The sequence below is a fragment of the Entelurus aequoreus genome, linkage group LG01, assembly GCF_033978785.1.
Source record: "Entelurus aequoreus isolate RoL-2023_Sb linkage group LG01, RoL_Eaeq_v1.1, whole genome shotgun sequence".
NCBI classification, from domain to species: Eukaryota; Metazoa; Chordata; class Actinopteri; order Syngnathiformes; family Syngnathidae; genus Entelurus; species Entelurus aequoreus.
The window spans coordinates 32,808,281-32,831,889 of NC_084731.1; the positions used below are offsets into that span (position 1 = coordinate 32,808,281).

The 23,609-nt window shown below is 39.8% G+C and overlaps 1 protein-coding gene across 3 annotated transcripts in view; it reads left to right on the forward strand.

Moving 5' to 3' along the window:
• LOC133650712 (low-density lipoprotein receptor-related protein 1-like) overlaps positions 1-23,609 on the forward strand; it is a 294,864-nt gene that overhangs the window by 243,858 nt on the left and 27,397 nt on the right. For all 3 annotated transcript variants that reach the window (XM_062048313.1, XM_062048295.1, XM_062048304.1), the window contains exons 44-68: positions 38-230; positions 3,162-3,287; positions 3,610-3,738; positions 3,845-3,964; positions 5,508-5,621; positions 5,720-5,869; positions 7,520-7,642; positions 7,724-7,840; positions 10,044-10,172; positions 10,260-10,382; positions 10,475-10,615; positions 10,693-10,880; positions 10,961-11,144; positions 15,690-15,775; positions 15,852-15,971; positions 16,056-16,243; positions 17,207-17,412; positions 17,557-17,745; positions 17,825-17,973; positions 18,071-18,164; positions 18,431-18,547; positions 18,616-18,735; positions 20,732-20,854; positions 23,084-23,209; positions 23,291-23,407. In XM_062048313.1, coding sequence (XP_061904297.1) covers positions 38-230; positions 3,162-3,287; positions 3,610-3,738; positions 3,845-3,964; positions 5,508-5,621; positions 5,720-5,869; positions 7,520-7,642; positions 7,724-7,840; positions 10,044-10,172; positions 10,260-10,382; positions 10,475-10,615; positions 10,693-10,880; positions 10,961-11,144; positions 15,690-15,775; positions 15,852-15,971; positions 16,056-16,243; positions 17,207-17,412; positions 17,557-17,745; positions 17,825-17,973; positions 18,071-18,164; positions 18,431-18,547; positions 18,616-18,735; positions 20,732-20,854; positions 23,084-23,209; positions 23,291-23,407 — 3,472 coding nt within the window. The remainder of the gene's footprint in view (positions 1-37; positions 231-3,161; positions 3,288-3,609; positions 3,739-3,844; positions 3,965-5,507; positions 5,622-5,719; positions 5,870-7,519; positions 7,643-7,723; positions 7,841-10,043; positions 10,173-10,259; positions 10,383-10,474; positions 10,616-10,692; positions 10,881-10,960; positions 11,145-15,689; positions 15,776-15,851; positions 15,972-16,055; positions 16,244-17,206; positions 17,413-17,556; positions 17,746-17,824; positions 17,974-18,070; positions 18,165-18,430; positions 18,548-18,615; positions 18,736-20,731; positions 20,855-23,083; positions 23,210-23,290; positions 23,408-23,609) is intronic.

Genomic DNA, 23,609 nt, shown 5'->3' on the forward strand with positions numbered 1-23,609 from the left:
CCTGAATTCACCAGTGTGGTCGTGCTTCCCCCTGCAGGTGTTGCTGAAGAATGAACCTCTGCACCCGTTTGGTCTGGCCGTGTATGAAGACTACATCTTCTGGACAGACTGGGTGAGGAGGGCTGTGCTCCGCGCCGACAAATACACCGGAGGAGACATGAAGGTCCTGCGTGCTGATATCCCCCAGCAGCCCATGGGAATAGTCGCCGTGGCCAACGATACTAACAGCTGTAAGTTTTTTTTCCCCACCCCTGTATTTGCGCAATGGCTGTTTAGTGACAACATGACAGGATGTCAGAACAGTTGTTGTCCGTCTCAGTCATCTAACATCATCCAAAACCAATCTCCCTTAGGCATCCAGGTTGTAAAGTTAACCCCTAGTGTAGTTGTTCACGTAGCTGACTTTCATGCAGCTTGACATCCCTGTTCACTCAAATCCTGTGATTGACTGGCAATCAGTCAACAAACAACAGAACCAGCTGAGTAAAAAAGTAAAAGTAAAATGTAAGACAATGCTTGACAGATTTATATTGTTTCATTTTGGTGCGCGGCTGACAATTGAAAGCAACCTGCAGGCAGGCACCGGCATAAATATTATTTTATGTGACATTGATGGTGAGCGGCCTGTCATCATCTGCACAGAAGCAGTTGTTGGAGTTCTTCAAGTGTATTTATGATAGACTGAATTAATCCAGGGACGGAATTGGATTTTCAGAAGTGGGGTGATGATACACAATTGGCTTGAGTACAAGGGGCATGGTTTGAAGGATTCCAAGTACGTTTTTTTCTTTTTGTCCCTTTTTCTGTGTAAAACAACTTCAATACCATTTTACTCATGCATACATTTCATTAGATGCATGTTTTTAGATTATTAGAAATACCTGATAAGCTATTTATTTATTTTGAATGTGTGAAATAACAAAATTAATAATAAAGGAAACAATTGTGGGCTATCCACAATTTATATGGAGACAGCGTGGCGTGGTGGTAGAGTGGCCGAACGTGCCAGCAACCTGAGGGTTCCTGGTTCAATCCCCACCTTCTACCAACCTCGTCACGACCGTTGTGTCCTTGAGCAAGACACTTCACGCTTGCTCCTGATGGGTCGTGGTTAGGGCCTTGCATGGTAACTCCCGCCATCAGTGTGTGAATGTGTGTGTGAATGGGTGAATGTGGAAATAGTGTCAAAGCGCTTTGAGTACATTGAAGGTAGAAAAGCACTATACAAGTATAACCCATTTATCAATTATTGTATGTATATGTATGTACATATATATATGTGTGTATAAATATATGTATATGTGTAAATATATGTATTTAAATATATATATATATATATATATATATATATATATATATATATATATATATATGTATATGTGTAAATATATGTATTTAAATATATATATATATATATATATATATATATATATATATATATATATATATATATATATATGTATATGTGTAAATATATGTATTTAAATATATATATATATATATATATATATATATATATATATATATATATATATATATATATATATATATATATATATATATATATATATATATATATATATATATATATATATACATATATATATATATATATGTATATGTGTGTGTGTGCATGTATATACATACATGTGTGTGTACATACAGTACTGGCCAAAAGTTTGGACACACCTTCTCCTCATTCAATGTGTTTTCTTTATTTTCATGACTATTTACATTGTAGATTGTCACTGAAGGCATCAAAACTATGAATGAACACATGTAGAGTTACTGTATGTACTTAACAAAAAAAGGTGAAATAACTGAAAACATGTTTTATATTCTAGTTTCTTCAAAATAGTCACCATTTGCTCTGATTGCTGCTTTGCACACTTTTGGCATTCTCTCGATGAGCTTCAAGCCCTGTTTCAGGGGACTACCTCTTGAAGCTCATCAAGAGAATGCCAAGAGTGTGCAAAAAAGTTTCCCCGCAGCCCAACAATGGGCCCTATGAGAAACGCTGCTATAAAATAAACCTGTATTGTTACAAAAGCAGTGTTTTGAAAAAGTTTATGATCCCACTGACCAGTTTATAAATAATTTCTATCAAAAATATCTCTCTCTGAATGATCACGACTCGCTCTTACTTGACCACTGATTGGTTAGCTGGCAAGAAGACAGCCCTAGAAAGCCAATTAATGAGCTTGTGGCCGATCTACGTAGAGGTACATGCTTCAGTTTGAACAGTGGATTTCCGCCTGGTACAAACGTTTTACTTGCCTCCATTCAATAGCATTACATTATTTCTGAACATTAAAAAGTGCAGGGGACATGTACCCTCTGTCCCCCCACTCCCAAATTACGTCCATGCGTGGGGGCCCCGCGATCCATAGGAGGCCTCATTTTGTGTGAAGAAGCAAATATCAATTAATGAATGACAGGGCACTTCATATGAAATTTTACAGCAAACATTCTCATCCGCTTCCCTCCCCCTCACTGACAGCAATATAATGGCAATATTCCTCACACAAGCACATTGGCTCCCATGGTGCAGCATTTGTCCTTGTTCTGTAAGGCAGAAGTATTGGGTTGATTGGGTTATGGTTGATATAGGAAGGTTTATAAATGTTTTGTTTTTATAATGTAAAAGTGTTATTTTGCTTCTAAAGAAAAAATGAACGATTTAACTATTTCTTTACCAATAATTAATTTTAGTTCAAAAATGCTTCAAATGTAATTCATGATTAAAAAAGTTAAAAAAAAAAGTTTCACATAAATAAAGTGTGACATTTTGTTTGCAGTGCGAAGGGAGGGGGGGGCTCCAAACAAAATTTTGCTTATGCAATTGCAAATGTGCTCTGTATCAGAACAAACCATCTCGTAACACAGTGCTTCTCAATTATTTTGAGACAGAAATTTTACTGCTACCCCCTTGAATTTAATCACTGTTGAGAACTTGATAATGTCTGTATTTAAATGTTGAAATTTTTTTTACTTTTTAAGTTTTCATCTACAATACAGAACAACGAAAAGAAAACCAAACATTTAATTTTTAGGGAAAAATAACATCTGGTGAATCTGTACCACTAGAAGGAGCCCGCGTGCCACCAGGGGTACTAGAATGATCATGCAATGTAAAACATTCCTTCCTGTTCTCTGCACAGGCGAGTTCTCACTGTGTCGCGTTAACAACGGAGGATGTCAGGACCTGTGCTTGCTGACGTCAGAAGGGAGGGTGAACTGCAGTTGCCGTGGTGACAGGAAGCTTTTGGAGGACAACACTTGCATAGGTAATACAATAATAGTGTATGCGTGGCTCTTGAATCTCTTGACTCAAGTTCAGAAGAGTTGATAACAAATCCAGATGAAGAAAATTTAATAATCGATATGGATAAAAGTATTGGGACTCACGGTCGATCTTTGAAGATTCCACTAATTTGTAAAGACTTATTTTGGAGTGCGTCTTTGAGATTCTTGTGGTTTTACGGGGCAGTTCTTCCACACCAAACACATCCAAGCATGCCTTTATATAAATTAAACATGAGCCTGGGAAAAGGAGTGAATCTGTTTGGATGAGCTGTGACGAATAAATCTCCTTTCTTCGCCTTCAAGCTCTCAACACGACGTGCAATAACATTGACGAGTTTGAGTGTGGGAACGGAGACTGTGTGAACTACACGCTGACTTGCGACGGCATGGCTCATTGCAAGGACAAATCTGATGAGAAGCAGTCTTATTGTGGTGAGGAGAAACACTTTCTCTGTTGTGATGAGTTGCTACAAAACTATTGTTTTTTTACCCTTGTACGCTATTATTACTTTATATCATCTCCTGGCTTGTGTTACAGCCAACCGTGTGTGCAAGAAGGGCTACAGGCGGTGCGTTAATGGCCGCTGTGTGGGGCATCACTCCTGGTGCAACGGACAGGACGACTGTGGAGACAATTCTGATGAGCTTTTCTGCAACAGTGAGTCAATTCATTTTATGTCTTGCAGATACTTTTCTTATGGAAAGATTTTTCAGACAGTGAGACCACTGCGGATATAGTGTGGAGCTGTTTATGCTTATGGAGCTGTTTATGCTTATGGAGCCGTCACAGTGCATATTAACGAACATACAATAAATTGCTGTAAATATGCAGGATTTAGCACAGTGCAAGTGTTCTATTCATTGTCCCAAATATAATAGGAACAGACATAAAATCACAATAAATGCCATACAATGTTAAAGGAAAACTGTATAAAACGGATACATTAATACAGTTTTAGTAACACAGTTAGGATATAATCATCGATTGCAACACATTCAGCCACACAGTGCATGTACGTTTGTGCGACCCAAATGTATTAACAGGGGAGCGATCACATTAGTTCATTCATCCATCTATTTTCTACCGCTTGTCCCTCTCGGGGTCGCGGGGGGAGGTGCTGGAGCCTATCTCAGCTGCATTCGGGTGGACACCCTGGACAAGTTACCACCTCATCGCAGGGCCAACACAGATAGACAGAAAACATTCACACTCACATTCATATTTATAACAATTACAAAAGTTTATGTAATAAAAAATGTTATCGTCCCGAATAAATTGATTGGTGTTTACGGCGGTCACTCACCCTGTCTCGCCAACACGTGCAAGGAGGTAGTGCACACATACAAAAGCCGTCCAAAAGAAGCAACAAACAATTCGCAGTCATGTTGTTATGATTGAATATACATTAGCTATCCATATTGCTATTATTAGCTAACAACACCTACAGATAATGTGAGTGCATTAGTAAAAACACTTATTAGTTTTTACTTTGTGGTTATTTTAGCGTCGTCGTATTGCTTTCCAGTATGAAAATGTGTGAAATCTAACTGCGGAGGAGTGATTGCAACCCATTTAGCCACACAGTGCTCGTGCGTGTGCCGCCCAATTGTATTTACAGAGGAACGATCGCATTAGCAAAACTACACTTCTTAATTGTGAATTTGTGGTTATTTTGTCTTCTTACTGTGAAGGAGCGACTGCAATACATTCAGCCTCACAGTGCACATGCTTGTGTACACCCCCAATGTATCTATAAAGGAGCGATCCCATTAATTAAATTGCATTTGTTAATTTTTGCTTTGTGTTTTTTTTGGCGTCTTTGTACTGCTTTCCAGTAGGAAAATGTATGAAATGTAACTGCAGAGGAGCGATTGCAACTGTCAGCTATTAAACGCAATTTGTTAATTTTGACTTTGCGGATGGGGAGCAATTGCAACCCATTCAGCCACACAGTGCTTGTGCGTGCGCACCCCAAATAGATCTATAAAGGAGCGATCACATTAATTAAATTGAATTTGTTAATTTTGACATTGTGGTTATTTTTCCGTCTTTCTTTTGTGTCATGATATGGAAGTTTGTGAAACCTAACGATGGAGGAGCGATTGCAACACATTGAGCCAAACAGTGCTTGTGCATACCCCAAATGTATCTATAGAGGAGCGATCGCATGACGAACTATGCTTGTTTTTATGCTTGTCAGCCACGCTGTGCTCAGCTGAACAGTTCCAGTGCAGAGATGGAAGCTGCATCTTAAACTCTACCAAGTGTGACCAAAAAGTGGACTGTGAGGACGCCAGTGACGAGATGAACTGCAGTAAGTTAGAATGAAACAGGCTGACAAAACCACAGAAGAAGATTCCCTATGAGGCTGCGCTGTGAAGTAGTTTGTCTCTCTCATCTCTCCTTTTCTAGCTGCCACAGATTGTTCCAGTTATTTCCGTCTGGGAGTGAAAGGAACGACATTTCAGAAGTGCGAGTTCACCACCCTCTGCTATGACCCCTCTTGGCTTTGTGACGGAGCTAACGACTGTGGAGACTTCTCAGATGAAAGAAATTGCCCAGGTTCTCTGCAGTACAAATTGATTTTCACTAAATGGGAAGGCAGTGGTTTGAGACAAAGGTTGTTTTGCACATGGGAATCAGTGCATGATGTGCAACTCAAATATGCATTACATATTACAGGCATGTGATTTTTCCGTCTAAAGTCAGAATTCCGTCTTTTTTAATCTCGGGGGAAAAAAAAAAATTATCTCCCGTTTTTCCGGGTTTTTTTCTGACCCTAAATCAAGATTCGAGACGTAGTTTATATTACGCCGTAGTTGATTGGTCGATATGTTCCTTGTGACCAATCAGGACATCTGTTATGAATGATGACGTTAATAACGTCATCATTCATAATGGTTATCACCGCCATTTTCCATATGTAAACGATGTCGGTTCTCGAGAGAAAGGACGCTTTACGAGTAAAAGAAATTGATAAACATGTCAAAAATAAGTTCCGATGGGACTGGATGGAAAGGGAAATCACTGATACTGTTGGGAAGAAGAAAGTTACGACTTTGTTCGGTGATTTTATTCGGAAAATCGATCGTCCCGGAAAGGTTTTGTGCAAGTGGTGTCATGATAATATTGACTATGGATCACAAGGTTTCAAGGCTTTGGAAGTACATGCGAAACGCCAAAAACATATGAAACAACTTGAAGCAAGGAAAACAAACTTTTCACTAGCTGGTACTTTTGGATGTCAACCGAAAGTGAGCAAACCTTACGGACTTCATCTTTTGTTTAAACTGCCGTAGACATCGAGAGGAAAGATCCACCCACTTCAGTTGCAGACAGGGTTGTTAATAATGAGGTAAGCTAAAAAATATTTGCTTGCGAAATACGCATGTTTGCTTTAAATATTAACCAATTATTGCTTTGCGAAATATAAATGGGTTTTTCTAAAAATAAAAAGCCATGTGAAAATATATTATGAAATTACAGAAATTCAAAGAGTCGCATTATTGATTCCAGTTAACAATTTATTTGAAATAAATTTGCATATAATACTATTTTGTAATATTATGTTCTTTTGTAGTCTGTTGAAACTATTGTCAGTGGTGTAACAATCTTGAAGGTAAATATTTTCACACTTGTTTCATGCAATATGTCAGTGTCCTCACATTATTATTATTTCCTATTTTCAAATATGAGTAAACAATACTAAACATGTTTAATTATTTTCATAAATGTATATCCTATTTTGGCGAAAAGAATGAAATGTTTACATTACATTACATGAACTCAAGTAATGTGGTAATACTGTAAATAAACTGGAGATAATAACACTGATCGATGTGACACCTGTGGATGTGAAATGAACACAAGATGTAAGTATTAGTGACTAAATACTGTTGGGACTGAACCATATACAGTGATTCATTAGGATAATTGGGTTATGTATGTTCTATTAATGATGTTTTCATGTCTTTAAACACTAAAATATTTTCTTCAAATGGTGCTGTCTTTGTTAATTTTAGCATGTTAAATTGGTGAAAAACCAGGAGCTCCGGTGGGCGTTGCCCCCCTTGTCCCCCCACCAGGGCCTGGCTGGGGGCCTTCGTCCCCCAGACCCCCGGAAATTTTTTCTGTCTTTTTCATTGTGGTCAAATCACATGCCTGTTATTATATACTCTTATGTCGATAAGTAACTTTGTGTAAATCCACTAGGGAGTGGCAAAACCAAGTGCCCGACGCCTTTCTTTGCCTGTCCCAGCGGACGTTGCATCCCGATGAGCTGGACCTGTGACAAAGAAAACGACTGCGAGAATGGTGCTGACGAGGCTCATTGCGGTAAGTCAGAATCCTCTTTGTGTCAAATTACATTACACCGTTACACAGGCTTCATACGCTCCCTCTGCCTGGATCTTTTAGATAAATTCTGCTCAGCCACCCAGTTTGCGTGTGACAACCATCGCTGCATTCCCAACTCCTGGGTGTGCGACGGAGCCGATGACTGTGGCGACAGCACCGACGAGGACAGTAAATGCAGTAAGTGACCACGATTGTCAGTGTCAACATATGTATGCCATTCTAATACAAAATATATGTATAACGATACATGTATTTGTAATTATAGTTATACTGATACAACTTCTGATGCAATACCGATATTGCAGCCGAGTTTTGACCGATACCAGTCTGATACGATATCAGACTACGAATGTACTTTAATTGCTTATTTTCTAGTCAATCAAGTCAAATTTAAGACTTTTAAATACTTTTTAAAAACATAATGAATACCATTTAAGAGTAAGACACATTTTGGGGCAGCATGGCATGGTGAGAAGAGCAGCCGTGTCAGAAACTTGAGGGTTGCAGGTTCACATCAGTGCCGTTGTGTCCTTGGGCAGGACACTTCCCCCTTGCCCTCAGTGCCGCTCACACTGGTGAATGAATGATGGGTGGTTGTGGTCGGAGGCGCCGTAGGTGCAAACTGGCAGCCATGCTTCCGTCAGTCTACCCCAGGGCAGCTGTGGCTACAAATGTAGCTTACCACCACCAGGTGTGAATGAATGATGGGTTCTCACTTCTCTGTGAGCGCTTTGAGTATCTAATAGAAAAGTGCTATATAAATCTAATCCATTATTTTTATTATTATTATTATTTTATATCCATAATGGCACCAAAAAGACAAAGGAAAAATGGGTTGATTCATTTCCAGTACAGTAAATGAAAGAAATGTAGTTGATACATTACATTAAAGAGGCTAAAACCGATCCAATGTAGGACAATTAGTAATCTACAATTCCTCATTACCTGAAGTGTGAATAGGTCAAGCTTTGTTACGATCGGCTAAGCCAAAGTAGGACCCCAAAGCAGAGAAAAAAACAGCCAGCAAAAATAAGAATGTTTAATAACAGCGCACTCGTGGAGAGGAAAAAAGAAAAAAGAAAAGCCCACTCAAAAAAGGAGAGGAGAAGAACATTAGACGCACTCGGAAGGAGTGGGGAAAAATACAACACAACAATACCGGGTCTGAGCCACTGGAAAGGTAGGGGTAAGGAAAGTCACGAAAGGAAAATAATGTTCACTGGTAAATGCCAAACGAGTAAGAAGTTTCCAATCAACTGGCACTGAGATGACTGGCATGGAAACTTAAGTAGGACAAAAGCAAATTGGTTGCAGGTGTGTGTGGCTGGCTCCGCACTGGAACTCCAAAACCAGGTACTGCAAAGGGCAGAAAGGAGGCAGCAGGGCAACCAAACACATAACAAGCTTGTTGTGACGTTTTCCATCTCTACTGAACAATGACCGCACACTGCTGTCATCTACTGCATGTACCGGTCCGTGGATCGATTGGTACGCACAAGAAATAAAAAAATTAAAAAAAAAAAAAATTTATTTTTATTTTTATTTTTATTAAATCAACATAAAAAACACAAGATACACTTACAATTAGTGCACCAACCCAAAAAACCTCCCCCCCCCATTTACACTCATTCACACTCATTCGCACAAAAGGGTTGTTTCTTTCTAATATTTATATTTCTGGTTCCTACATTATATATATCAATATACTGTAGATCAATACAGTCTGCAGGGATACAGTCCGTAAGCACACATGATTGTATTATTTTAAGACAAAAAAAAAACATTCTAACAAATTACCTAATTTATTTCTATAATTTTTCAAATGTAGTTTGAACACACCTTTATCTGCAGCTGGCACGGGGGCAGCTTCTTTAGCAGCAGGCCTCTTATACTTTCAAAACACCGTCGTAGCAATGCTGGTGTTTCAGGTGGTTGTTAAAATTTGAAGTGTTGAAGCGCGATGTTTCTTCCTCCTTGTGGAATGTTTGCAGAACATTTGTGTGCGAATAGCATGCAAAATGTCTTCCTCTGAAACAAGGAAAGAAGTCTCAAATGATCAACGGCATGTTTATTCACACGAGTAGGAGAAAAGGAGCACCAGATCGGCTCACCTTAACCCGCCGACAGCACTTTATGGAAAATCTCACCTCATTTTTTGGAAATAGTAATCAGATTTATCAGTGGGATGTCGTTTTCCATTCGATATTTATCATGCACCCCTATTAATAACACAAAGCTGACATTTAGGTTGTTTTTTGGCTTTTAAAATAAAATATATCAAAATGAGTGTGCGGCCCTTGATGGAAAATGTTTGGACACCTCTGATATAACCTTATACTGATGATTACTATCAAACACAATGCTGTGCTTTTATTGACAGAAACCAAAACATGCAGTCCGGAAGCGTTCCAGTGTCCTGGATCCCACATGTGTATCCCTCAGCGCTGGAAGTGTGACGGCGACAAAGACTGTCCTGATGGGGCTGACGAGAGTGTCAAAGCTGGCTGCGGTAAGCGCAGAGCGGGATTGGTCATACTCAAAGACAGAAAAAACGCATCATATTCAATTCATGAACTCATTATAACTTGTTTCTCAGTTTTTAACAACACATGTGGCAACAGCGAGTTTATGTGCCAGAACCGTCAGTGTATCCCCAAGCACTTTGTGTGTGACCATGACAACGACTGCAGCGACGGCTCGGACGAGTCGCAGGAATGTGGTGAGTGGACCTGCGAATTGTCGCTCATTTTGGACACGTGAGTCACCAGCACTTGAACTGTCCTAAAAATGGGCTTTATATACAAACTGCAGAATACCCAACATGCGGTTCCAATGAATTCCGCTGTGCCAATGGACGCTGCCTTATCCAGAGCTCATGGGAGTGTGATGGAGACTTGGACTGCCACGACTTCTCAGACGAAGCCCCCAGGAATCCACGCTGCATGGGACCAGGTTTGACAGTATAACAGAATTCCCATTATGGAAGTCAGGTTAACGTCACAGCTTGATTTCTCTCTCATGTGGAACAGAGAAGAAATGCAACGACACGGCATACGCGTGCAATAATGGAATGTGTGTCAACGAGACGCTGCTCTGCGACCGTAAGGACGACTGCGGCGATGGCTCGGACGAACTTAACTGCTTCATTAACGAGTGCCTGAACAGCAAACTGAGTGGTTGCTCACAGCTCTGTGAGGACCTGAAGATAGGCTTCAAGGTGTGTGAACATATTAAGTATTTCAATTTGAAGCAGTGTCTGTTTGGTCTTTACCTGCTGTGTGCCCGGTCACCTCGCAGTGTCGATGCCACCCCGGATTCCGTCTGAAAGATGATGGGAAGTCGTGCGTGGACGTGGATGAGTGTACAAGCACCTATCCCTGCACGCAGCGCTGCATCAACACCCACGGCAGCTTCCACTGTCTGTGTGTAGAGGGGTTCCAATTTAGCCCTGAAAATCCCACCATCTGCAAATCTACATCTGGTGAGAGACGCTGTCCAACCTCACAGTCATTCTCTGTCGATTATTCTATCCAATTTGGAGCTTATTAATAAGTACGCTGCAAACATAGCCATTGTTAAACAAGCTCAAGTTATCTTATTTCAAGCAACAACAAAAAAATCTGGGGTAAGGAAAATTAACTTGGCTAGAATTCTCATGTTTTTAAACTGAGATATAATTTACTTAGGGTAGATTCAAGAACATTTTCATTACAGATTCTAGATTTAGGATTATTCTTCTTTATTGATAAGAAATCTCTTAAAATTTAAGAAATGCTCTTCAAATTGCATGTTTTAAGCAGAAATAGAATGATTCCTAAAAAAGTAAAAAGGAAACCGACCTAAAAAAATAGACACCTCATTAGTAAGGAATTCACTTAAAGGCCTACTGAAACCCACTACTACCGACCACGCAGTCTGATAGTTTATATATCAATGATGAAATCTTAACATTGCAACACATGCCAATACGGCCGGGTTAACTTATAAAGTGACATTTAAAACTTCCCGGGAAATATCCAGCTGAAACGTCGCTGGATAGAAAGGTATGATGACGTATGCGCGTGACGAAGTCAGAGTAACGGAAGTTATGGTACCCGTAGAATCCTATACAAAAAGCTCCGTTTTCATTTCATAATTCCACAGTATTCTGGACATCTTTTGCAATTTGTTTAATGAACAATGAAGGCTGCAAAGAAGACAGTTGTAGGTGGGATCGGTGTATTAGCAGCGGACTACAGCAACACAACCAGGAGGACTTTGTTGGAGCGCTAGCCGCGCTAGCCGCGCTAGCCGCGCTAGCCGCCGACCTCACCTTGACTTCCTACGTCTCCGGGCCGCCAAACGCATCGGGTGAAATCCTTCGTCCTTCTGCCGATCGCTGGAACGCAGGTGAGCACGGGTGTTGATGAGTAGATGAGGGCTGGCTGGCGTAGGTGGAGAGCTAATGTTTTTAGCATAGCTCTGTGAGGTCCCGTTGCTAAGTTGCTAAGTTAGCTTCAATGGCGTCGTTAGCACAGCATTGTTAACCTTCGCCAGCCTGGAAAGCATTAACCGTGTATTTACATGTCCACGGTTTAATAGTATTGTTGATTTTCTATCTATCCTTCCAGTCAGGGGTTTATTTTTTTGTTTCTATATGCAGTTAAAGCACGATGCTATCACGTTAGCTCGTAGCTAAAGCATTTCGCCGATGTATTGTCGTGGAGATAAAAGGCACTGAATGTCCATTTCGCGTTCTCGACTCTCATTTTCAAGAGGATATAGTATCCGAGGTGGTTTAAAATACAAATCCGTGATCCAAAATAAAAAAAGGAGAGTGTGGAATCCAATGAGCCAGCTTGTACCTAAGTTACGGTCAGAGCGAAAAAAGATACGTCCATCACTGCCTCTCAAGTCGTTCACTGTAACGTTCCTCATCTACGAATCTTTCATCCTCGCTCAAATTAATGGGGTAATCATCACTTTCTCGGTCCGAATCTCTCTCGCTCTATTGTAAACAATGGGGAATTGTGAGGAATACTAGCTCCTGTGACGTCACGCTACTTCCGGTACAGGCAAGGCTTTTTTTTATCAGCGAGCAAAAGTTGCGAACTTTATCGTCGATTTTCTCTACTAAATCCTTTCAGCAATAATATGGCAATATCGCAAAATGATCAAGTATGACACATAGAATGGATCTGCTATTCCCGTTTAAATAAAAAAAAATCATTTCAGTAGGCCTTTAAAAGTGCCATGTGTAATGTGGCCAGAAACGGTACTGCAATCACGGTCAAAATTCTGTAGTCCCCTCCCACTCTCCATGACTGAGGTTGCCAGATACGCAGCCGAATCCGAATCCTACTCCAAAGAACTTAAAATGGCAATCGACGAGTCCTACGCTGTAGGTTTCTCCTGTTTATGCTTCTTGCTAGATGGTTTACTACCGTAAGTAATTATGCCCCACTTTACTGATGTCGATTAGCCAAATGTATTTGTAAAGTTACGCAGCAATATTTTCGTCGGGAGTCAGGACAGATTGTTGGCATTACCCTGCTAAAATGTCTAGTTTCACTGCACGGACCACCATCGAAAAAATTCTATATAATAATATATATCGCATTGGCCTACTTTGATGGCAAGCCAAGGCCAACAGTAAAATTACCGCCACATTTCGTTCAGCATAACTCCATGTTGCATCCAACCTGACGCACTGCTTTCTCTTCCATGTACGCACATCACCATCTTTCAGCGCATAGTGCAATTCTATGAGTCAACGCACGTTACGCATAAACCATGTTATGCATAAATCATATAGCCTACTACCATGTTAATACACAAAGTAGAAAATCCTGACATGTAATGCATCATATTGTGCCAAGCAAATACCAGCCCATATGTGCCTGATGCACATACAGTACCAGAAACCGCAATTAGCCGTGCTAATGTTGGAACGCATTTCCTCAGCGTATCAGCATATTGAGAATAAAATAGGCAGTTGGATGACACATCAACACACATGCTAACGGGCATATACAGTATTTCCCCCGTTAGCCTATATGTCGATCTGTCATTGACCTGGCTAGCATGCTAAGCTACACTAGTGTGATGGTGCTTTGCTCCTAAGCATTCTTTGCACGAACATATTAGCTTTGTTAGAGGTCATAGACTGTATTGGACAATATAGTTTACATACGAAATGTCAATTTCCGTTTATTACAAGTAATAAGAAAATGTAAATGCCTTACTTACCTATCAAGGAAGAAATTAGCAAGTTGAAAAAATGATGAAAAAATCTTCTCCGCCTTCATTCTTCTCCATCTTCAAAGGCATCCCCAATACAAATTCTCGTTTTGTTCCTGGCTTTGTCATGAATAAGTTGAGAATCGTAACGACGCCTTTTAGATTTGAGTCATACTTGCCAACCTTGAGGTTGGGGGTGGGGGTGGGGGATGGGGGGGGCGTGGTTGGGGTGGGGCGGGGGGCGTGGTTAATAGGGGAGTAGTATATTTACAGCTAGAATTCACCAACTCAAGTATTTCATATATATATATATATATATATATATACATATATATGTATGAAATACTTGACTTTCAGTGAATTCTAGCTACATATATATATATATATATATATATATATATATATATATATATATATATATATATATATATATATATATATATATATATATATATATATATATATATATAAATATATATATATATATAAATATATATATATATTTATTTTATTATACATATAAATAAAATAAATACTTGAATTTCAGTGTTCCGGAGGCTATCCAGTAGATGGCAGTATTGTCCTGTTTAACTTCTCCGTTCATGACTGAGTATATCATTTCGGCCACCGTGTTCAAAGGAGAAGTCTGTTCTACAAAATGTACAGGCAACATAATTACATACCCGTTCCCCTTCGAACTGTCCTGGATGAACTGAAATTCTTGTTTCCATTCGTTTTGGAACTTGCAAGCGTATTTCTTCATCTTGCTCGTCGACGGCGTCACCATGTCTCTAACTTCCTCGTTCTTCTGCTTCGTCTCCTTGTTGTGTGCGCAGTTGTGCACTCTACTCTCTAAAAGCCGTAGATGTTATGACGTCATTGGGCAGGCAAGCTGTTTATATTGTGGGAAAGCGGACGTGAGAACAGGCTGTCTCCACTCAGATCCGCATTGAGCTGGAGGGGGCGTGGCCTCCAGCTCCGGGAGTTTGTCGGGAGAAAATTTCTGCCGGGAGGTTATCGGGAGAGGCGCTGAATACCGGGAGTCTCCCGGTAAAACCGGGAGGGTTGGCAAGTATAATTTAAGTAGGTCTGACATGTTTAGTAACTTTACCAGTGGCAGTAACTCGATGAAGAGGGCGGTGCGTAACTGGCAACCTGGATTTGACTCACTCACAGACTTTCTAATTGGTCAAACGGTGTCGGGCGGGGCATCGAAATGAAAATGAGCATATCCCTGCTGAACTACTGTTATCAGTTATAGAGCTATTTAGAAAATAATGCCTTTTGACATATCAGGGCCAATAAATGATGACTTGACATGCAATTATTACTTATGGCACCTTTAACACGAATATTCTTACTAAATTGTGGAAGAATTTGTTATTCGAAAAAATTATGAATTTCTAGAAAAAATACCTTCATAAAAATTGGCTATATATACTTTTTTAATATAAAATAATTTTTCATTTGTAGAAATTAAATAAACTACATATGATAAGTTGCATAAAATAAGACTCCTTTAGCTTTCTTTAAATTATTTTCATTTCATTTTCCTTTATTTAACCAGGTAAAAAAAACCTCATTGAGATTAAAATCTCTTTTACAAGAGTGGCTAAATTTGGGTTTTGCAGTGTGGGATTGTGCAGAAAATACCCTATAACGATCATATAAATGTAATAATGTACAGAAATGCTTCCATAATTCCACATTTTTCATACAGCATTTAAAGTTTTGTTTAAGCTCATCATATGCAATTTCTACACACACATGGCCTTCTCCAGTTACATTCATGTTTTCCTTTGTGCAGATGTGGAACCCTTCCTAATCTTTGCCAACCGCTACTACCTAAGAAAGCTCAGCCTGCACGGCTCCAACTACACTCTCATCAAACAGGTGAGATCTGCGGCTTCCGTTACATTACAGTGTAATAATTGTGCTTCTGACTAATGCACCGCCTGCACCTTGACAGGGCTTGAACAACGCTGTGGCTCTGGACTTTGACTATCGCCAGCAGATGATTTATTGGACTGATGTGACATCACAGGGCAGCATGATCCGGCGCATGCACATCAACGGCAGTGATGTTCAGGTCAATACCAAACCTGCTCTGTACACTACTTAAAATGAAAATAACTCTGACGTGTTCACAAAATAGGTTCTGTTTGATTGACAGGTCCTCCATCGCACATCACTTAGCAACCCAGATGGGCTTGCTGTGGACTGGGTGGGAGGAAACCTGTACTGGTGTGATAAGGGGCGGGACACTATTGAGGTGTCCAAGCTGAATGGGGCGTACCGGACAGTTCTGGTCAACAATGGCTTGAGAGAACCTCGAGCCGTAGCTTTGGATGTACGATATAGGTAAGAATATTTATCACGTATATTTTTTACAATTACATATAAACACAGAATGTCTGGTTGTTCACAGGTGATTTTTCAATATACTTAATTTAGGCCCATCCCGTATAGTATGATCCGATTTAAATCAGCAGGTGACTCCAAATGATTGACAGTATTGGTCTTGGTCTTTTCTTCTATTTTAGTGAAGTCGTTTACAAAAGGTAAACATAATAGGCTATAGGCTACTTGGGGCTAGCATCTACACAACAGCTAAGCACACAATAGCACACAAGCTAGACATAAGCGTCCTAATTGAACAATATTGCTGGTTAAAACAAAACTTACCAACATAACTAAGTATCAAATAATTATAGTTGCATTTTACTTCAAGATACAAAGTCTCCGAGACAGAGGCGTAATACAAAGTATCCAGTAACTTACGTGTCCGCATCATTCAACTTCCTGTGTCATAAGCTCAACTTAATGAACTATTGTGGCTATTGCGTGTTGCCAAAACATCAATTACCACTCTACTATAACTTAGAGACAGCATAAGTCCATTCCAGACAGTTAATAAAAAAAGGTCAGTTGAATCATTTCACTTGATCAAGCCTGTCTTAGCATGCCACAAGAGAAAATAATTAAAATATATGATTCGTGCGGAGATCATATCAGATCAATATCTGTATCGGCCAATACTCAACGCTCCAATATCGGTATCGTATTGGAAGTGAAAAAGTTGTATCGCTTATTTTTTCACTGATATTGAAAACATGATTAAAAACACATTTTGTCTTTGTCTTTGAATATTTGTCTACAAAGGGTTCTTGAAAAAGAAGGGTTTGTATTATATTTAAAGTTATTTTACAGTCGAGTCATTACGGTATTACTTTTTTAACTATTAAGATGTTATTTCGTACTTTCTGGCTTAGGTTTTGTCCCGTTATCATGCAATAATTGTAATACTGCACGTTTGTTTGACAGCTACTTGTATTGGTCAGACTGGGGGGACACCCCTCACATTGGGAGGATTGGGATGGACGGAACCAATAGGACTGTCATTGTGGAGGATAAGATCACCTGGCCCAACGGCCTGACACTGGACTTTGTCAATGATCGCATCTACTGGGCTGACGCCCGAGAGGACTACATTGCCTTTGCTAGCCTGGATGGAACCAACAGACACACAGGTAAACCCCCAAACCCCCCCCCCCCCCCCCCCCCCCCCGCCACACACACACACACACACAAAAATATGTACGAGTGGGGAGATGCTTTAGTTTTTTTGACGCCGGGTACCAACTTTTATGATTCCCTCCACACTGCACAAACAGTCTTGAACGACGATATTCCGCACATCTTTGCCATGACCCTGTTTGAGGAGTATATCTACTGGACTGACTGGGAGACCAAGTCCATCAACAGAGCTCACAAGACTCTGGGAATCAACAAAACCCTGCTGATCAGCACCTTACACAGACCAATGGATGTCCATATTTACCACCCATATCGCCAACCAGACGGTAAGATAAAACCACTTTGCGGATCCTTTATAGCCTATCTGGACTTGATTACATTTACATGGAATTCCCTTTACTGCAGTGGCCGATCACCCATGCCAGACCAACAATGGCGGCTGCAGTAACCTGTGCCTGCTGTCACCCGGAGGGGGCTACAAATGTGCCTGCCCCACTAACTTTTATCTGGGAGCAGATGGGAAACAGTGCTTGTCCAACTGCACTGCCAGTCAGGTGTGCTACTTTAAATGACTACATTGTTAACAACTTACATTAAAACATTTACCATTTCTTGATGCCATTTATCTCAATATCCCTTTTGTCTTTTCAGTTTGTTTGCAAAAATGACAAGTGTATTCCATTTTGGTGGAAGTGTGACACTGAAGACGACTGTGGGGATCGCTCCGATGAGCCCGCTGACTGCCGTAAGTGCTGAATCCCATCTGTTGTGCCCAAACGATACATGTACTGTATTTGTAAAGTGATTTTTTTAGCACAGCACAGATGCATACCGAGTTCCCACACGGCACACATTAAGGGACAGGAAGTGTAACTGTTAACGATACATATAGCATTTGGCTACCCGGAGTCATCTTATTAAAATGGCGTAACAATGCATGATGGCATCTCATTACCATGACATCTCTAATAATAATATTAATTTAATAATAACTTGTCTTTGCCTTTGTAGCTGAGTTTAAGTGCAGACCTGGTCAGTTCCAGTGTGGAACGGGAATTTGTACAAATCCCGCCTACATCTGTGACGGAGACAACGACTGCCAAGACAATTCAGATGAGGCCAATTGTGGTACGCACGGGCTAATAAATTGTTTCATTTTCCTAGCTGTTATAAAACCTTTGTGACTCACCTTCCAGACATCCACGTGTGCCTGCCCAGTCAGTTTAAATGCACCCACCCGAGTCGCTGCATTCCTGGCATCTTCCGTTGCAATGGACAGGACAACTGCGGCGAGGGGGAGGACGAGAGAGATTGTCGTAAGTAGCACATTCATCGAGAAAACTGTCATACAGTGGAAGCTTGAAAAACAATTGATGCATATGGTGACACTGGACAAAAGTGTTGGGACCACACAGGAGTCTCTCATCTGAATGTGACGCTTAAATAATATTACTTGTTTTATACAGTACTGCGCAAAAGCCCTTGGCCAACTTTAGATTTGTTTTTTTAGCAATTATATATTAACAAAATATTGATTACACTTCTACCCATTTGTTTTCTACAACTAGTAATTTGCTCTGCTAAGGCCAAAATTGTTAATAAATTGGGGGTCGTATTTTTTTAGCAGTCAACCGTCTGGTTCATTGTGGATGACACGCGGTGCAATTATGAGTGTGAGAAGGTGGCCAGTTCCATTGATGCTATAGTGACTCAACTGGTGAAAATACCAACACATTTATCCAGATCCTCACTAAACTTGAATGGATTGTTCCTCGGCTAATGTGCCACACTCCTTTTACAAAATGTAGTGGGAATAGATATTGTATTTTTTGAGTAATACTACCAACTGTACTATCCTTCTATTTGTTGTTTTACTATGTCAAAATGTAAACAAGATCATTAGAACAACATAGCAAGTAGTACCCCAAGTCTTTTGTACATTACTATTACTGTATTTTGTTGTCTTATATCCTTTTTCTTGTAATACTATTTGTAGTCTAACACCCAGATAAATTTAGATCTGACCAGATTTAGTAAAATACTATTTTACTTATTTACTCAAATGTTCCATTATTTTTTAATTGACAGGTATGGTGACCTCATGTATGTGGGCAAGTTAAATGTTATAATAAAAGCCTTCAACAACCATAAAAAAAGGAAAATAGACACCCAGACATATTTGTTCCAAAGATTTGGGTTGAATTCCAAATCGTGCAATTGCTTGTATTTCATCCCGTAACAAGAATGGTAAACAATCCAATATGACTGTTGTGCAGCAAGCATCGCGCAAAGTCTCCGAGTACACGAGGGGCGTAGATTTTCCTGCAAAAAGCAGATACGAGCAAAAAATTTAACTATGCAATGAAATGGATCTCTATACTTTATTAAAAAAAAGTTTTGTCGAGTGATATCAAGGATTATCTGTCTGTGGCGTTACCAGACATATCGCACCATCTTGTGCTCCAGATGTCATTCTACTCGACAAAACAGATGAAAACTTAGAAAAGCATTTATGCCTACAACTTCTTTGTATTTGGCTGGGTCAAGGAAATTGGTATCAAAAGACTCTACTGGATAAATATGCATCGTTTTTGCTTGGTTAAGGTTGCATTTCATGATTTAACTTGCCGCCTTGTGTCCATGTAACTTTAGCACTCCACAGTTTGACACCCGTGACAGCATTTCCATTTAACACACTAACAATTACTGAATCATTTCCATATTTGATTGTTGTCCTGTTGTAATATGTACTCTGACTCATTTGTGTACAAAATAAACAAGAGGGGAGACATAGAAGTGATTTACCTAACAAAGTATTGACCCTGACATTCTGATTTCTGTTTGTTAAAAAGTAAAATACAAATAATATCATGATAATATTTCAAACGGGAAATATTAAACGTTAAAAGTATATCAGAGAAACCTTCAACGAAGTGATCACTGCAAACTTAGACACAGCTACTCCCTTGTACTTAAATGCGTGATTTTCTCGTCGTCTATCGTAAAATTTTGCACTCTTTAACTCTTCTTGATTACCTCTCGACGAACTTTGAAGAAATGTTTATCCTTTACGCGATTTGAACAGTTTGTACAACCGAAAACAACGCAAGCGTAGGGCAATTTTCTTTGAGAAAAGCTAAATGGTGCCTATAGTACCCATTGAGAGCAGACACTGGCTTGACCACCACGCATATATAATGAGCCGAACGTGACGTCGTATAAATCCAAGCAATTTAATGTTGTTTTAGTGTTGCTGTGTTTGCTGTCCAGAAGTCAGTCGGTCTAAAGATCCGTCTGTCCTTCCTGTTACAGCGGAGGTGACATGTGCCCCTAACCAGTTCCAGTGTGCCGTCACCAAGCGCTGTATCCCAAGGGTGTGGGTATGCGACAGGGACAACGACTGTGTGGACGGTTCTGATGAGCCCGCCAACTGCAGTAAGACCCAACTGACCACACACACCTGTCCTCATGAGTACTTATCCGTTAGTAGGATTGTTTTTGTTAAATATGTTGCAAAAAATGTATGCATCATAATTAGTAGAAAAAAATATTTTGCTGTGAGGGTTTGCACAATTGCACAAAGCTTGTGCAGATGCAGTGTGAAAATATTACAATCGAAACATAATATAGTGCTTAACCTTTTGTAATGTTTTGTACTGTACATTTTAAACATTACCTGGAAAATAAATACAAATATATGGCCCAAGTAAATATTACAATCAAAACATAATATAGTGCATAACTTTTTGTAATATTTTGTACTGTACATTTTAAACTTTACATGGAAAATAAATACAAATATATAGCCCAAGTATCCCAAAATTGCACCTGCAAACCATCTCACTATATAGGCTCTTTGATGATTTTCAGGCATCCTGTTATGATCAGATTTCTATTAATCAAACACCGGTTGTGACTATTTCTCATTTCACCGCTTAAATATATGTACATTTTCCCCAGCATACACATTCTTGCAAAATCTGCTAAGTTTTTGAGTATGTTTAAAGCTTTCAAATAAGTGATTTAGACACCAACATTATAGTAATAAGATTGATTTTTGCGCAGTTGATGAATTTAAGTGTACAGAATATCATGACGCTGTCACGACTAACTGTGCAAAGAGTTCGGATCCCACAGCTCTAATAAAATAGAACATTACAGTTGACCAGCTTATAGCATAGCATAGGAACATGAAATAAAATATAATTTCATAAAATTTAAATACTATTACATAAAACAGAACATAACGTGCCTTTGAATATGCTTATTCTCAGGGCATTAAATTGATCGCAACTGGACTGTTCAAATTGTCTTGAAAGACATATTACTACTCATCCAAGCAGGCTTCATCGGTTCATGCTCACAGACTTAGTTAGATAAAACAGCTCCAGACTGAGAGCCTGGTGTAGGATCTAAAGTATTTATCCTCTACAAGAGGGGACATGGCCAGACAAGGATACTTTCGCTCCACTATTAAGATATAATGGGAAATTTCGACCAGCACAACAGTCATAAGGATGGAATTACTGTCGTTAGCGTTTCATTCAATTGTATCAATGGTCAAAAGGGCACCTGAAACCAAAGTGCCTGAGAGATTCAATAATTTAGCCTTTAACAACAAGACACTGGTACTTTTGGTCTCACTGCTTTGTGTCTTAACAACTGTTGTTTTACACCACAATAGAGCGAAACCATCCTTGTCTGGGCATGTTCCCTCTTGTAGAGGATAAATACTTTGGATCCTGCACCATGCCATCAGATCAAAGCTGTCCTATTTAAGAACTAATGATGAATCCTGCTCTGGTTAGAGGCAAACGTTTTTCTAAGACAATCTCAAGAGTCCAGCGATTGATTTGATGTCTTGAGAACACAACATAACACAACATATAAGGAAACCTAAAATTGATTACATGAAATCCATCCAACCATCCATTTTCTACTGCTTAATATGCAGTTATAATATTCATATATAATACATATTCTGTATGTTACAGTATGTTTTACTTAAATTATTTAACCCCTATAATTTTGTTGGTTCACTGCAAACTAAATTATATGTACATGTTGCAAATCAATACAATTTACAATGGCAATTAAATATTTTTGAGATCAAATGTATTTTATGTATAATACATCAAATGCACGGGCTTACCTGGGCTTAAGCCCAGGTAAGCCCACCCAAACAGGGGCCATCGATTTTGACGGCAAAATGCAGCGATTGTGTACTCTCTCTCTCGCCTGTGCTGTTTTTTCCTACTGGTCTGAGCGGCGCGCGAACCCAGGTCGCCGGTGTGAGAGGCCAGTGCGCTGACAACTGAGCTTAAAGCAGAGGCAATCTCCCGGATCGCCAACACTATTCCTTAAATTGACTGGCTTCTGTTACACTCGCACAAACGTGCATGAACGAAATTATTTTTAAAATGGATATTATTTTTGCATTGTTGCTGTTCTGTTGAGTAAAATCATGATTTGTTTTTTCAAACTGGGTTTTAGGGGTGCGGTGAGGGGGATTTTTTAGGTTGGGGAGTGGGCTGAATACATCCAAGCTAAACAAAAACATTTTCAGCATTTTTTATATAGTACCAATGAGGCAGGAATGCTGAGCCAGCATTCCCATAATGTCAAGTTCCATACCTTCTATTTATGAAATCTTTTGTGGTGCAGCTCAAATGACGTGTGGCGTGGACGAGTTCCGCTGCAAGGATTCTGGCCGCTGCATCCCGGCGCGCTGGAAGTGCGATGGCGAGGACGACTGTGGCGATGCTTCGGATGAACCCAAAGAAGAGTGTGGTAGGCAGATAGGTCTTACAGAAAAGCAAAGAAAAGTCAGAAAGCAAAAGCTTGTGCTGATGATGTTGCTTCGGTGCCCAGATGAAAGGACATGCGAACCGTATCAGTTCCGCTGTAAGAACAACCGCTGCGTGCCGGGACGCTGGCAGTGCGACTACGATAACGACTGTGGGGACAACTCTGATGAAGACAAGTGTGGTAGGTTCCTATCCACCATGTTATTGTGAATTTGTGACCATACCCTTACAAAATCCAGAGACACCTCTCATGTTACTAGATAAGGTAACCTCTCAATATGGTGCAGTGCAGACTACAACCACAAAACATTTCTCAGAAATAATGCGTATTAGATGCAACGGAAAAGAAAAAAAACCGCAGATGAATACTTAACACCAAGTCA